Source organism: Orussus abietinus, unplaced genomic scaffold (genome assembly GCF_000612105.2).
Source record: "Orussus abietinus isolate OABI.00-Male unplaced genomic scaffold, Oabi_2.0 scaffold355, whole genome shotgun sequence".
NCBI lineage: Eukaryota > Metazoa > Arthropoda > Insecta > Hymenoptera > Orussidae > Orussus > Orussus abietinus.
In genome coordinates, this window is record NW_019394502.1 from 7,393 (window position 1) to 24,129 (window position 16,737).

A 16,737-nucleotide genomic window follows, 5' to 3' on the forward strand; every position below is an offset into this window, starting at 1 on the left:
AACGGGAGCGCGCGCAAACAACCCCCGAAGCAAACTACCCTTACACCCTGGGCTTACATTGTCTATTTCACTGTGTACTTAAGGGATGCTGCGCTGGAAACGCGATGGGGTGGCTCCATCGGGGCTCCGCCCGTTCGAGCTTCGCCTTGTCTTTGCTCGTCGATGAGTCACGTGTCAAAATGGTCAATTACGCATTGAAAGAAACTACCACCGATCCAAAATAATTACTCGACACGTTCCCAAAAGATTCTTATTTTGACTCGTGTCGATAACTCTTAGGATGATTTTTTATTTCCAATTACAACAATTTTCAGGATAATTTGCCCAAGAGCGTTTTCAGATTTTCAATCGATAATTCTTAGAATGATTTTTATGACAAATTTTCAGGATGACTTTCACAAGAGCTTTTTAAGATTTTCAAAGGGGCGATTATAAGGATGCGTCCCAGAGATTTTGTTGCATAAATATGACGGCAGATAAAAATCTGTTTTATCTGCCGTCATATTTATGCAACAAAATTAAATTAAAAAATTAAAAAATTAGAGACCCCTGGAACGACTTTGCCAGAAATGTTTTAAGATGGTCTTTGTCACGGATTGTTTAGCGATGGTTTTCCAAAGTGAGACTTTTGGATCGATTTCCTTATCAGAGATTTTTTTTAGGATACTCGTGCAGTCTCGGCGAGCCAAGATCCGAGGCGATTTCTCTCCTTCTTAACCTCTTTTCGAAAAAGCAGGGCTTTGATCTCTGTAAATGGAGGCGTATCGATTAGGGCTTCTCTCTTTTTCCCCGATTTCTCTCTTTCCTCCTCCCGTCCGGGCCTCTCTTTATAATTTCGGAAGGAAGAGGACGGCATATGGCTCCATTTAGAGCGTCGCTGGTTTTCGAGATCTTCCCATCGCTTTTGAAGTTTCCCGGATGAAAGAGACCGCCATTCTTGAGTTTACTTGACTTCGCTCCTCCCCCGACCCACTTTAAGGGGCTAACCCACCCCGCGTCCGCCCCCGGCCCCGAAATGCGGCCGAGTCCTGTCGCGGCTCTCCCGAAGTGAGGTTAGGTTCGACCGAGCCTCGCGAGAGTATCTGTTGCGTCGGATAAGATAACCTCCGGATCTCTCCCGGCTCCTAAACGCTTCCGTCGGTCCTCGTAATGGAAAATCCGGGGTCAGGCGAATTAATTCCACCTCTGGCCGTCCTTTTTCTCCCTCCTTGTTCTCCCTCCACGTGGAGGTTAATTCTAACGCTATCGGCAGGAATCCGCGAACATCCTAGTGGCCTCGGTCCGTGATTAAGTCGGGCAGATGACTTCCGCGTTGACGATAACGATTTTTCAAAATACGCCCGCTCCGTTTCCGGCGCGTCTAGGTTAGGTTAGGCTCCGGGCATAGGGAATTTTCTTGGGTTGGTACCGCCCCGCGATGCACCGACCTTTCTCGGGCGCTCGGCTCGATGTGTACACTATACAGGGTTGGTAGACTAAGCGGCGTAGGTTGGTACTAAATCTCACCCTAAAGCATCCCTACCAACTCACCCCTAACTACGCTACTACTGCTCGCGCCACCCCTCGCTCAGTGCCGCCCAGTGGCGCCACCTCCTAGGGACCCTAGACCGAGTAACCGTGCCAAGCCATTGCGGGCCATTCGGGCCGAAACGCAGAAAAGAGATCCCGTCGGAGTAATCTCCACCGAGATCGAGGGCATGGTCGCCATCTTGGATATTCTTTGCCCCGCGATCGCTATAGGCACGGAACGGACGATAATCTCGTCATCTTGGTCCTCTAATTAAATAATTTTCGGGAAAATCAATAAGTCGGTGCACGGATGCATTAACCGATCGGGGGAAACGTTCCGAACGCGGCTCCAAATCGAGAGTCGGCCGGGTCGATGTATCGATCACGTGATCCGGGAATAAAAGTGGAGGAGCCAGGCGGCGAGGGAGGGGGTAATCGATATTATTCTCGATTAATCGAAGCCGGGGCCCCGCAAGAAGTAACGACGCTCGATTCGACCAAATATAGATCGGCTTAATGAATCCCGATACGATTTGACCGCGATCCGCTGGGCGGGTAACGTCGGACGCGACGTTACCGGCCACTCGGGCGAGCATTGTTTGACGCTGCCGGTAAACGTGTAGTTTCTCGAGGGGGGAGACAAGTTTCCCGTAATGGTAACGAAGTGCGACCGCCATATTGGGCGAGATGTGCCAATAAGTCGATTCTCTCCTTGGCACGGTCTTTTGCCGCGGATATAAACCGGGACGTGGCTTGATTAAGGGAGATCGCGATCTGCCTCTTTTTGCCACGCGTGTTTACGTCCCAGCGATGCACTTTTATTTATTCCTTTACATTTCCATAACGTCACGTTGCAGTAATTATTCCTAGGTGTACGGTATCACGTAGCATTGATTGGAATATAATAAGAAATGGTGACACTCGTGTGTGGGTTATGGAGACATTTTTTAAGGTCGGGGACTATGATGCGATACGTCGATCGAATGATGATGCGTTGCTGGATGACGTTCATGGGACGTTAAAATTACCGGGAGAATTTCCGCGAAGCGTGGGGAAAAAAAAATAGGAAAATTAAAGAGACCTGTAATCTGTCGGTCGCACTCGAAGCGGCACTCGATGGAATATCGCAACGGATCGCCGGTCGATGATGGATTCGACTTAATCGACTCCGAGCCGATGACTCGGACGCAAGTAATTGGTAATCCCTCAGAGAGTCGGGTTTACTCGATTGCGAGTAATTCATTAGGCGTTGCCGCCGATCGCGCGGCCGACGTCGATCAATCGATTCCACCGCCACCGCACGATTAAAATTAATCCGTCGATCGTTAATCAGGTGCTTAATGCGCCGGTCGCGCGATTAAGAACACTCGGATTATCTCACGGACGAGCACGCTCGTCGGTTCGATTAGGCGACCCGAAATATCAATCCGAGTCGACGAAAACCGTAACCCTTTAACGAAACACCACTGTGATGGCTTTTCCGTGATTGGGGATTTCTTTTTAACGAATCGTTACCGCAGTGACGTCTTATGACGCGACATTGGTGACAATTTTTTTTTTTATAACGAATCGTTACCGTAGCGACGCATTACAACGAAACGTCACCGTAGTAATTTTCATTTGAGTGACGTAACGAAACGCTACTATAGTACTCTTCTCTTTACCACGAGGAAAAAGAAAGGGCAGAAGAACCACAATTGCAATAATCATGATTATTTTTTGCGGAGGATTATTCCCTCGGGAAATAATGGGTTTTAATGCTCGAGGTAATCTAAAAATCCCAAGCAGAAATCCCCGGAAATTAATAGAAATCATCGAAACATCGTCAATTTTAAGGGCAAACGTCACTCGTCACCGAATTGCATCTATCACATGAATCAAAGACAATCGGTTCTTAATAATGGAGATTGTTTTCCCCGATTTCCCTGATTTTAGTGGATAGCCCCTCGCACTTTCCATTACACATAACCCTGGCAGAATGTGTGAATGACGTGTGGCAATCGGCGTAACGTAGTATCGATAATAAAATAAGGGTTGTTTTGAAGTTTAATCGAGGTAACCAGAAGGTTAGTTTCCCTCTTCGGTCAGATTCGGCCCGAGGGTTAATTTCCAATTAATTCGACGTATAGGTAGCGTTTAAGGGTAGTTTTGTCGTTATCCGTAGAGTCCACTCGCGAGAGGAAATCTGGCCTCGAGGTTTTGGGCTCCTTACGCCATTGGGATACTAACCCACCCCACATCCCTCCGCCCTGCAGTTAATGTGTTCCAGGGTAGAACCGAGCTCCCCTCCCCTCTCCGGGCGCTCGCCACCCCCTCCTCCCCCCTTACCCCGGGCGGCCGCTCGCCCCTCGCGCCCTGGTTAACCTCCCCCTCGGTCTCGCCTCGCCTCGTCTTGCCGACGGCCTAACCTCCGTTCAGACTCGCGTCTCTTTGTTTTAGAAATTAGAAACGGATTACCCGAATTCCCTCCTTGGGCTTTCTCTCCTATTAAGTCGCCACGGCTTCCCGGGCTCCTACTTTCGCGACTTCCCCGGGACGTCTGGGTTCCCGGGATGTGGGGATTACTAGACGGTCCTCGGTCGCAGGCTCTAGGGGAATTTAACCCGGCTCTCTGCTTGTTCTCCGGTGAAGAGTCACTGTGAAACAATCGGCCATTCTCAAGAACGATCGCTTCGAAGAATCTTCGACGTCGCCGGAAGTCTTACCATATATTTTTTTTTTTAATCGTTACCAGAGCTTTTATTTCTTCCTTTCTCGGACGCGAGTTAATACAACTTGACGGTGTTTATCGGCAAGCTGTTTTCGGACGCAAGGGAGGATCTCGTTTCGAGCGATTCTTTATTTGGTACATCCTTCTCGGAAGAATGGAAAGATGGCCGCCTCTGGGAGGTTAGAAACTTTCCTTCGCAGTCGGGCGGACCTCCGTTTGCCTGCGGGTCGACGACTCACGGCGATCATTTCGAATTCTTTATTTTTCCTTTCCTCGAGGCGGCAAGAAATACGGGGACTGTCGCGAGGAGCGCTCTCGCGCGCACCTATCGCTAGTTTACACAGTTGGCGTCGCGAGGTTACCTAATTATTTGTAAGTTGTCCAATGACGAAACGGCCTTCCGTTCCCCTGAGTTCCCCTATTTCATATATCACTTCGTAATTTCGGACTCCCTCGATCTCTCGATCCGTTGGAATGTCTTGCGCCAATCGCGACCGTTTACTGAGCGGCGGCCATGTTCGATGTCGCGCCACCTTCAGATTTCACGGGCAGATAAAACGTCGAGCTGACGCTTAACGGCGGCGCGAACAACTCCAGGGTACTCTCAGGAAGTGAACATTTAGAAAATTATCGATCGGCCGATCGACCAGTCAACGGGGGAGATGTTAGGGCGGTATTTTCGGTTCGTCGGGATGACCTTCGCCATGTTTCGCGGCTATTGGAGGCCGCCATCTCGCGGAGCGGCGCTGACTTAAAAATAGTAACTCCATCCCCCATTGTGAACGCCGCTGTCTACGGGGCGCGCGGCGTTGCCGGCTCGACAAATGACGAGCTTGTGTCGCGCGTGCCGGCAACCCTGTAACAGGATACGCGTCCAACGAGCGCGTAACTCCACATCTCCAACAGCCTTCTAGCCTACATTCGGTCGTCTTGATCGCCTCCTGAACCCCGACTGGCGCCAAATTTAACTTTCAACGTAAAGCGCGAAATTCAAACTTACCTCCCACGCGTCGTTAAGGTGACAGAAAAGTAACCTCTTAGAAGTCAATCGCGAAACTTTTCTCCGAACCAAGTGTACCGGGACCTTTCAAACTTCGCAACGTAAATGTGGAAGGTCCCGACACCCACGAGATTTCATTTTTTTATACGAAATGTTGGAAGCGTCTGTAAACATATTTTTGAAAATTGAAATTTCATGAGCGTCAGGACCTTCCTTATGGCCTCCATATTCACGTTGTAATGTTTTTAACGATTCGGGACACCCAGTTTGGAGAAGAGTTTCGTGAACGAGACCTCTTTGATGTCACTTTCCTGTCACCTTAAGGTACCATAAAATCTAGCCTGGAATCGATTAGAGTCTGAAAAATCCCGAGCCCAAGTGGTTTCTTGAGTTTAACTTCAGTCTGTTCACAGAGACTCCACGGAAACGACAGTTAAACTCTGCCATTCCGTACAATTCTCAATGAAGTGTTGACCCGACCGTCACTTTATCTGTAAACGTCGGTAACGCGACGGGCCGTTTCATAAGGTACATCAGGTAGAATTTACATTTTCCGATAACGATGACACTTCTCGGCGCCTTTTTTGTCGCGTCGTCCCGAGTTGCCAACTTCTAACTAATACACTTGCACTTGTTCTCGCAACCCCCTGAGGCGAGGAGCTATCGCCTCGTCCTACAGGTGTGCCACCCGCGAGGCGCACCTTGGAGGCACGTGAGCCCTAAAGGAACGGTAAGGTGGTGGAATACCACGAAGGTCGGAAAGTCAAACTTCATCTGGCGCCCAGATGTCGCCAGGGGTAGGAAAAAATCCGACGAACGGCCACGCCAAGTGGGGAATAAAAAAGGAGGTGATCAGGTGTAGTGGCGGTAGGGTATATAGAGGCGTAGGTCAGGGCGCTACCCACGGACGTCCTGAAAACAAGGGTACAATGGGACACCAGCACGGTACAGTTAGGAGCAGTTAGTACCTGCAAGTACCCCTGGTCCCTCTAGTACCGGCATTTGGCCGTCCTTCGAGACGCATCTGGTGACAATGGCGCCCGAGCCGTCCGAACCGTCCGAGCAACCCTAACCTCCGTCAACCTCGGCTCGCCTCGGTCGGAGGAAGCGAGCGAGGGAAAGGGAGGGCGAAGAAAATCCTAGGGACCCCAAGGGCGAAATTTCGGGCCCGGTGGAATTCCCGGACCCCCGCGGAGAACTAGCCGGTACTTAATATGGCGGCTGTAAATCTCGGGGCCTGCCCCGGGGGCAGTCCTTAGGGCCACTCGGCACTTGTTGACGGATTTCCTGACCCGCCGGCACATCTGGACGCGCATACCGCCGCAATAAATCCCGATTCGCCGCCATAAGTTCCCGAATTGCCGGCGGAAAGTCGATCGGCCTTAGGGCCGGCACTTGTTGTCGGACGCGCGACATCTGGGCTGCCCGCAGGACGCGCGGATAGGAGGTGTTTATTTTAGTGGGGTCGCGAGTAACAAGTGTCGGCATTCGACGCCGGATTGCGGGTGCCCCTGGTGCCCGTCGACGGGTCCCGTGAGGTCCGAGGGGTTCCCTTAATCGGAGCTCGCCTCATCGCGGGTCGTTTCGCGGAAACGCTTTCGACGTCCAACTTCGACGAGCGGAGAAATTCGCCTCGGCGACGGCCCAATGGGACGGGCATAAACGTCGCAACTTAGTTGCGTATGGTTTCAAGGGGTAATAATTTACCGGAGCAAGCGTCCCCGCACATGTACACGTACATAGGTTTTCAGTTTCCCGCGGTTTATGCTCCCATGTAAATATTTGAAGATCGTGCCTCGTTGGGAACCGACTGCGACGTCGCGTTTCCCGGTTTTCACTGTAGGCGGTGAAATTAACGAAGGCGAATCTACTATTGACAAGTCTATATTTTCGTAGATTCACAGATTATTAATCGTTAAAAACTTATATATGTAAGCCTCGCGTAGAAATTGGTCCAACTGTTCCCTTCTATGATTCTCGACCAAGTGCCGTCCCGTCCACTGTTCGCAGGGACAGTCTTGGTCTAGCCGTATCAATTGTTTAGGCCATGCTCATATCTTGTAAACATACTCGCCTTTCCTCGCCCATGATTCTGGGAATAGGTCCGCCCATGGACCTCCGATAATTTGCCTTGCCTCTTCGAAATATTTTCTTCACGGTGTCTCCATTTTTTCTCTCGATCGTCGGCAATTGTCGCGGTTTCCTATTTCAATTCGAAGGTTCGTCGTCGGGAAGGGCGGAATCCTTTTCAGGGTATGCCAATGTCTGCGGGACGTTACATTACGGAACCGTCGAAAGTTCTCTCCGCCTCTGGATCCGTTCCCCACATCCGGATTTCTCGCGTCCTCGCGCGGAGAACTAGAGCTCCCGCCGCCGCGCCAAGTGGGTTAGATTGGGTTAGGTTAGGTTAAGTTATTATAAAGCGGGCAGCTTACCCATGCCCGGTGTCGCGTGGGTACGCCACTAAAATTACTCCCCGAATTTCCGACTTCCTCCCCGGCTCCCCTCGGTCGGTCTCTCTCCCTCCCCTCTCGTGAATGTATCCTCTCCTTCCACCGCGCCCACCTAACCTCGCTTCCCCGGGATATATTATTCGCTCCCTCCGGGGCGAGTTCCACGAGCGCCTCGACATTTTGTCGCCGACCTTTATTATTCCGACGTTCATTTTGACTTTTGATTGCAGTCCTGCATATTCCTAGGCCAGCGGACCGCGGCGGGGAAGTAGGATCCCGTTTAAACGCGTCGCGTTTGGGCCGAGTCGCCGCCATGTTGAATCTAGTCGGATCTAAGGGAATCGGCCAATGTCCTTCGTCATACATATTACCCACACTCCGAAAGAAAGCAAACATTAAAAACGTAACCGCTACGCATTTCGGAGCTCCTTTCTCATCCCGGTCGCGAAATGTAGAGTCCCGTTTAACCGCGGCTCGATATCCCGCGCCATCCGCATCCGCTAACCCCGGGAATATTTAAATCCGTCGTTACTTCGGCGTTCCTTTCTTCCATTTATTCCCGGGTTGAACGCACGGGAGTAACTTGGATCTCCCGTTTACATGGTTCTCGGTTAGAGAAACGGAAGCGGCTCTCTCTCTCGCTGCGAAAGGGGGGGGACAGAGAGAGAAAGGGAGAGGAGTGGGTGCGGTATAAAGAGAAAGGAGGAGAGAGATCGGGCGAGGGTGAGATAAAGAGAAAGAGGGAAAAAGGCGGCCCGGAAAAAGGCCTCGTAAATCGGCGGGGGGAGGGAGGGGGAGGGGGAGGGGGTTCCGTCGACGGGCCGGGGGATTTACAGAGCGTAGGTTTTTGACTCAACAAGTGGGCCGATGTTTTCGGGACGGCCGGTAGAGGCGGTGCGCGCGCACCGCGGCCGCCACCCGAGCAAAAAGGGCCTTTTGCCGCGCTAGGGGTGGCAGGCCTGTCGGCCGCTGCGGGTGCGACAGAGAGGGCACCTGCCGGCGACCCGTATCGGTACGAGTAAGAGAGAGAGGGAGCGGTTACCGCTACCGCGCTACCGGGACTTGATGCGGGTGCAAGGGAGAGGGCACCGTGTCGGTAGTATGCGGCGCAGTCAGTGGGAGAAGGATGGAGCGAGTAGGAGATACCGGCGGACCGCAGGAGCGAGAGAAACGAGATTAGTATGGGGTAGGAAGGGAGGGGGGGAGTGGCAATTGCAAATTAAATTTAATTTATTGCAATTCCTAGGATTAATGATTAGTATTAAATTTGATAGAAATTGTTCTTAAGGCATCGCGTAATGCGATTTATCGCGAAGTTATATAATTGTAGATAACAACGATTTAAGGGAGAAAGGGCCCGCGAAGTCTAACGTACATTTCGGAAGTAATTACTTCTAACAGGGTGTACACCGGGGTAATTGCGGGAAAAGAGGGAGATGCGAGATACTCGTGCCTAGCGGGACGGGAGGGTTATATCCAGAGGAGGGCAAGGGAGAGAGAGGGAGGATAAATGGTGGCGTGCGCTGCGAGTTGAGCGAGAGAGAAAGAGAGAGGTGGGCTATGGATGGGGAAAGAAGGTGAGAGAGAGATAGGGAGAGATATAGGGCGCTACCGAGGCCGTGTGCGCAAACGGACAAAGATAGACATCGGGGGAAACGCGGGGAAGGAGAAAGACGGAACTAGGGCTCCACGCGCGTTGAGACGGGGAGAGGTACAGAGATAGAGATACGTATCGCGAGGGAGGGAGAAAGAGAGAGATGTATATCGCGCCGGGGAAGGACGCGCGCAGAGTCGGAGGGTGAGAAAGAGAGAGGGAGCGAGATACGGCGCGCGATGCGGGAGCGAGAGAGAGACGGAGTGAGAGGGTCCGAGGGCTCGGCGAGGGAGAGAGAGAAGGAACGCGCGCGAGCGGCGATCGACGTGGGGGCGGGGCGGCGGCTCCCCAGGCAGAGGGGAGGGCGCCGGAGAGCTTCCCCTCGGCGGGCCGCGTCAGTCGCGTCGCGTATCTCGAGTGAGCGAGGTCGTCGCGCGCTTCCTCGCTTCCGCCGCCCCGTGGCGCGTCTCTCGGTCGTCCGAAGTCATCGTAAGTCCTCCACGGTGCTCCGAATGTCCCGAACCCGACATAGTGGGGTGAGTTCACGACCGAGTGCTGGTGCGGAACCTAAGTAGCATTCCCTAGGGACTTCGCGGGACCCTAGCGACTTTCTTGTGATCGGGGATTCTCGAATTCGAAGGAAATAGTGCGAGTTCTTTGCGATCTTTCTGTAAGAACGCGTGGAGAGGATTTGTTTGAGGTTAGGCCACGGCCGTGCCGTGCTCACCCGAACGGGGTTCGCGGAGCTCCGACGCCCCGTCATAGACTCGTTTTGGCACTTTGCTCTGTTTACGCCGCGGCGCCATGAAAACGCGGACCTGAAGCGCGGCCACGCGCGTGCGCCGCCCGGCGGGAAATTCGAAAAAGCGGGGGACGCCACGTGCCGCGAGCGGCTCCGCGCCCTGCGGACCGATCCCCTCGGCCGGCCACTACGCGGTCGACCGGAACCCTCCGGCGGAGGCGACCGACGTCGCTTCTTCAGAGGCGGGCGCAAAAACCGAGCGAGTCATTTCCTCCCGCTGGAAACCTGGCCTGTAAACATCGTTAGTGACGCCGTTCAGTGCGGGCTTCTAAATTTACTTAGGAGCGACATTATCTCGCTCTTAAGTGGTGATTCCGGCCGCGCCGTCGAGACTGCTTTTACACGTCGAATTCGATAGTGCTGCGGTAGAAAATTGTCTGCACAATTTACGAGCAAGCCCGTTAAACGAAGACACCGGTATAATCTTTTTGTTATTTGCCGATCTCGAAGTGCCGTGCAACTTCGCATAAAGGCGGCCGCTCTGGAAGTGGAGCCTCTAAACGGAGAGTATAACCTCACTTTTTACCCCGGAGAAGCAACCGGAGCGCAGCTATATATGAAACGACAACATAACTTCCTTTGTTGTCGGTTGGAAGTACTGCAAAATCTATATACGAGTCGGCGAGGCCTAACGAACGGCGGTGTTTAAGTTCATGGCGGATCGACGTTTTTTCAATCTTCTGTCCGGTCATAGCCTAACCTGATACGTACATCCGTCGCAAGAAGCGAGGACTTAGAGGTCTCCAGAGGAGTCTTATGTACCTTCGAGATCTGCACGCATCGACGGGAATGGCAAACACGGACCACCGGACATAACCTCACTTTTTCGTCACGTGGTGAGGGGGAGATCCAGGGGAGATCTAACGGCGGTCGGTCTTTTTATTCGTTAATCTGGTTTTGGGGAAGAGTCTTCACGTTTTATGGAACTCGGGTCTAAGTGAAATCCCGAAGAAGATCCTCGAGTAGCGCTGAACTTCAGCCATGACGCCTTCCGGTCGAATTTCGCCGCTGAAACGCGGGATTTGACCCCGGCACCGGGAGGCGACTTAACCTCACTTCTGGGCGCGATATTCGAGGACGGTCGACGGGGATCGGTACCAACTACCGACCATGATGCGGACGAAGCGTCTCTCGGCGAAGAAGCGCAGGATTTGATATTGGCACGCGAGTTCGGCCTCCTCGAGTTCGAGAAAACTCGGAGGCGGTCGCGCCTCGGTAGTTAAACCAGGGAGGCAGCCCGGAACATGCAGTCCAACACGATCCTGAGGGACCTCGGCAACACCGAGAAGCTCATGGGCAACAATAACAACCTTAACAACAATGGCTCTCCCGGGCCCGACATAATGTTCCAGATGGAGGACGAAGGTCTCACGCAGCTGGGCAGCGTCTTCCAGTCGGCTTATCAGTCGATTGTCGGAGGTGCTCCTCAGGTAACTAACTTTCGTCTTATCGATACCGTCATATTCCCTATTAGGAAGGAAAATGAAGAAGACACCGGCGTCGAGGATCTTCCTCCCTGGTATTCAATTCGCAATTCGTAGGAAGGACCGAAAAATGCTGCTCCACGTGCTCGCGGAATCAATTAATACGATACATTCTTCGGCACCGTTTATCATTTATCGCCATCTTGACGGTTATATTTTCTACCGATAAAAATCCATGGAGATTTGCATACATTTTGACTCTTGTTTCATGCAGGCAAGCGTAAAAATGACAAATTAGAAGTACACCTAACATTCAATATTTACCGTATTAATGCGGCTGTACTTGAATGAAGTGTAATATTACGGTGTAACATTCTTTAGCTTATCTTAGACGCCAAATGCGATATTACGGAGTCAGAGTAATTCTCCTGACATTTATTCTGGCATCGAAATAACCAACGATTGAGTATGTAAATTTACATGGAGATTTTTTTGCGCAGCGTACTTATTAATTCCCCGCCTTGATAATCTGTCCCGTCGAACGAGTTCAATATCTTTCCTTGGGAGGGCGGATAAGAGTAGTCGTGTTTTTTTTTCTGTCCTTCCGTTTTAACTTCCGATTAACAATTCGGTCGAGTTTCGCGCCAAGTTAGTCATTCGTATGTGCGGGCTTCGCCGAGTATCTTAACGGGAAATTCGGCGTCGGTTCGGATAAATCTATACGTCTCGCCACGTGACTTCGCGGAGGGTATAAGAGTGGCGGGCCGATTGGTGGGGCTTCGGAGACATTTCGGAAAATCGATCGGCAGGAGCCAATGTCGGCCGAGGGGGCGCTAGACGGAGACGAAGGAACGGGAGGCGGCATTGTACGGAGAGAGTCCTCCGCCATTGGCGGGGCCGTCGGCGCTCGGGCGGACATGCCGGGCCGCGGTATCGTCCGTGACGTCACGATTACGTCACGAACATGGCGGACGTGTCACGTGGGCGGGCACGCCGCGCGCTCCCGTTCCTTTTTTTTTATCCCCTGGTTGACACGATTATTACAACCAAGTGTCTTTGACACTCGCCGAACCGACCGACACGCCCCCGCCGTACCGGCGATTTCAACGCGACGGCGGGAAAATTCAACTTCGCAGCGAGACTGTCGCAATTAGTCCTTGAAGGATTTATTAATCGATTTTCTAGTTTCAATTACACCCCTTCGAAGGAAAATCGTCTTTTCGGGAGATTTCTCGGGGAGATTTACGTTCACACGTGGCGTAATAATTTCATGACGATTTAGAGTACATTTCATAACGTGTTAAGGATTTAACGTAGAAGTGTAGTTATCCTAATTTCACGAGGTTAGGAAGCGATGTTACCCGCGGAAAAAAAAAATTCACAGTCGTAAGGAGAGATTTTATCTGCCGCTATAAACGCGAAAACTTAAAAATGGGCCAGTAATATTTTCGTTATATTGACAACAAAAAACGATCACGTCACTGGAGCAACGTGAATTATATTCATGGTTGCAATATTCTTTTCGAGTAACAACAAATTGTATTTCACTCATTTGTTTGAGGAGGGATAATATCTTCTTGGTCGGTGCGACAAATTCATATGCTAATTTAGCCAGCATTTTTTGTCGGTGCGATTATTCCTGCAGTAGGGGAAAATGATGTTCTTTCCGGAAAGTGGCAATGTCTTCGTTTTTCCATGTACAAGTATGGATTTATGTAGGAATTTACGATAGACGCGTGTCGATTCATTTTCGTCGGGTTTATAATTTGACCACGTTAAAATATTAGGAACGTACCTTAGAGGTTTTTCTCATGATGTTTGCAAAGGACATTTGATTTTCGCGGTTCTAATGGAAATCGGAGTTGGCTCGCCGATTCACATTCGAAATATCCTATTTACAATTTCACCACGACATAAAAGTTAGGAACGCACCTTAGGGGTTTTTTGTCTTGATGTCTTCAAAGGCCGTTTGGTTTTCGCGGTCTTAATGGAAATCGTAGCGGGCCCGCCGAGAGCGCGAGGAGTTACGGCGAACGCGCCGTGTGACTCATCATCCCGGCATTGTTTCGTTAAATGGAATTTATATCTAATTTAAATGCGGCTTAGCTAGAAATAATGCGATTATGCGTTAGCTTATTCTGTTTGTTAATCTCCTTTGCACACCATTGTTACCCGTAGAGTGGGACCGGGGTGGAGGGTGGAGGGGCGGATTTGTCGGCGGCCCTTTTGCGAGTTACTGTACTGTACTTCGGTACAGTCCTCCCGGGAGAACTCGCTGTACTCACTATCTGGCTTACGGGCTGCCGAGCAGTGGCTCTCATTCGCCGACTAACCATGTCCCGGATCTCTTTAAGGGCGTTCTTCGGCGCCTTAATTTCCCCCTCGGAATTTATTCACCGACGCGAATTCATTTTTCTCCGTGGATACGGAAGCGCTGAGCTATTTGCACCTCCTGTACCCGACATAAGCGATCGTTTGATGTCCCTAAAAAATATCCATTCTCTAAAAATGCGTCAGATTTTAACCCCTTGCGCTGAAACGACGTGCTACATCGATTTGTCTTAAGAATGGAAATTACGTGCCACTCCGTCTGATTCCACCGTTCGGAATTTGGATTTTCTCAAAATCGTCGAGCGCGTTTCAAATAATATTTCAAGTACACCGATGCGAGTTAATGTATGAGGAATATTGAAATATCGATTCGGGCACGTTTATTATATGTTATGAAATTTTCCTCAGGCAAGAGATTAATTTTTCCGAAAGTCTTGGACCGTTCCCTCGCGAAGAAATCATTTTTCTCCGGGGGGGGGGGGGGGGGGGGAGTTCCGAAAAGGGCGAAAAAATTGGAATATTGAATTTTCATTAGGCGAGGGCATCGCTGCCGCCGACTGTACGTGAGTACAGTGACTCTCATAAATTACCTCCTCGAACTTTTTTTCGAACGGCCCACCGTTTCAAGGTCTGTCCGAAGGGAGAGCGAGAGAGAGGGAGCGCGAGTCGCCGGGAGAGGGAGAGAGAGGCAGAGGAGGAGGGAAAGAGAGAGGACGGGTAGGAGAGACGGAGAAAACGAGAGGAAGAGGATCGGAGCGAGAGAGAGCGGATAGGGGAGGGGGGGAGGAAATGGACGAGAGGACGGGAGAAGACACCACGAGGAGGTTTCGGCAAAGTTTAGGTTAGATGTTCCTCTCTCTCTCCGCATCTCTCTCTCCCTCTTTCTCTCCACGTTCATCTCGCTCGCTTGCGCGCGCATAATTTAATAACGCTAACGGTACGTTTGTTTCGAGCCGTAATTATGCCGGGCATTGTACCCCACGGATGACGAATGTAATGACGCGGACGTCCTCGCGACAACAAGATCGACCGATCGGCAGCTGGCCGCCATTATGAGGAAAATGCCGGATAGCGGTTACTCAATCGAGCCTCTTCGCGAGAGAATTGTCTTTTTGTCGGAATATACATTGTTTCTTGAGAGGCCCGTTTTTTCCCTCTTCTTATTTTACCTTTCGATCGAATACGCGTGTTCTTCTTCTTCTTCTTTTTTTTTTTTTTTTAAATTTTTAATGCCCAATCTGTTACGCAATCGGGGGCCAATCGCCGTTTGACTCCAAAATGACGGCCCGGGCTCCGCTCGAGGTCTCCCTTGTTTAATTAATTTCTTTTATGCGAAAATTCAGCGGATACGTTGGCNACTCCAAAATGACGGCCCGGGCTCCGCTCGAGGTCTCCCTTGTTTAATTAATTTCTTTTATGCGAAAATTCAGCGGATACGTTGGCTGTCCAACTTTCCCCCCTCTCTCTCTCTCCCTGTTCTGGATTTTTCAAAGTGGCCCTCGGCTGGGAGGACGAAATCAGGGTAGCCGAGAAAACACCGTAATTGGTGTTGAGTTACCCCGCGGTGAAGGCCCCTGCGTTTACCGACCTCGCCCTCGCGGCTCCCTTCGTAAAAACATTCTTTTTCTGCCCCGTTTCCCGGGACCACGGGTGGATGTCTCTCTTCTCTCGCCTCTCCCCTTGTTTTCTCTCCCACGAGGACTCTACTTCGTATCTGCGCCGAGCGAGTCGGAGTTGCTGCACGCGGTGACTTCTCCTTACGCGCGGATTAGTAATATTCCCAGCCGGAACTCCTTCCCTTTTCCATCGAATTAATCGAGCCATCCAAGAGAGGGAAATTCGTTCCAGTAACTTTGCAACGAATTCCTTTCGTCAGGTTGGATCACTTTGAATCACCCTGTATACCTGGCCGCGCTCTTTATCTTCCTCCCCCTTTCTCTCTCGTCTCCCTCGCTTCTCCCTCGACCCCACTTAGGATATCCATCTCGCTCTCAAGACGTCGCTTCGAGAGTGAAACCCGTTTTCGATCGCGGTAGCGCAAGGGCGGCCATTTCCGGTCTCCAGCTGCCCGTCGACGTCCGCGTATCCGGTTGGCCTCTCGCCGCGGTTTTTAGGTTAGGTCGCGCTCGATCCGCGCCACCGGTCACCCTTCCGCGAAGGGCCCCGACCGCTGCCGAACGGACGCGGAAAACCGAGTTAGGACGTACGCTCGGCACCCGAAATAAGCGCAAACCGTTTTTCGACACCCTTCGTGGGTGAAACGATTTATGAAACGCGGGGTAGGACGCGCTGAGAGCCCCTGCCCGGCCGAGGGCTAGGTTAAAAGCGGCAATGAATAGAATTGATATAAATGGGACGGCGACCCGGCTCCAGTCTCGAAGCTGATTGCTTTTTTATTCCTCTTTTTGCCGACCGAATTGGCCGACAAGTGGCCCGCTTGCCCGGCCGGGTAGGCCGCCATTTTCTTCCTTCTCTTTTGCTTTTCTTTTTTTCGTTTTTCTTTTTCACCGCGGTTTTTCGAAAGTCGCCGCCGAGGATTTCCGGTTGATCGTAGCCGCGCATTGTGTGATCTATGGTCGGGATTAGCATTAGTCTCCGGGTATATGTGTATATATATATATATATATATATATATATATATGGATATGTATATGTATATATATCCTCCGTATGAGCGCACTCCACGGTATATCCCCGGAAACGCACACTCCCGCACAATGTGGAGCCGCAATGAGCGCCGGGACGGGGACCGACGGTATTGCGGCGTAAGTGCGTTAGTGCGCCGCCGCGCGTAAACGCGTTAGGGCGTTTGTGCGTTGTGGGTTTGTGCGGGCTCCAGGGTGGGAGGGCCGATCGGTGTGCGTTGCGCACGCTTGATTTGGGACTCCCCGCGGCTTATGCTACTCAGTTGCAC

General features: G+C 51.4%; 1 protein-coding gene across 1 annotated transcript in view; it reads left to right on the plus strand.

The window, feature by feature from the left end:
* Positions 1-9,679: 9,679 nt before the first annotated feature.
* The window catches only part of LOC105702959 (transcription factor 12), a 71,881-nt gene continuing 64,823 nt past the window's right edge, over positions 9,680-16,737 (plus strand). Inside the window, exon 1 of the mRNA XM_023432548.1 lies at positions 9,680-11,498. Coding sequence (XP_023288316.1) covers positions 11,313-11,498 — 186 coding nt within the window. The 5' untranslated portion in view covers positions 9,680-11,312. The remainder of the gene's footprint in view (positions 11,499-16,737) is intronic.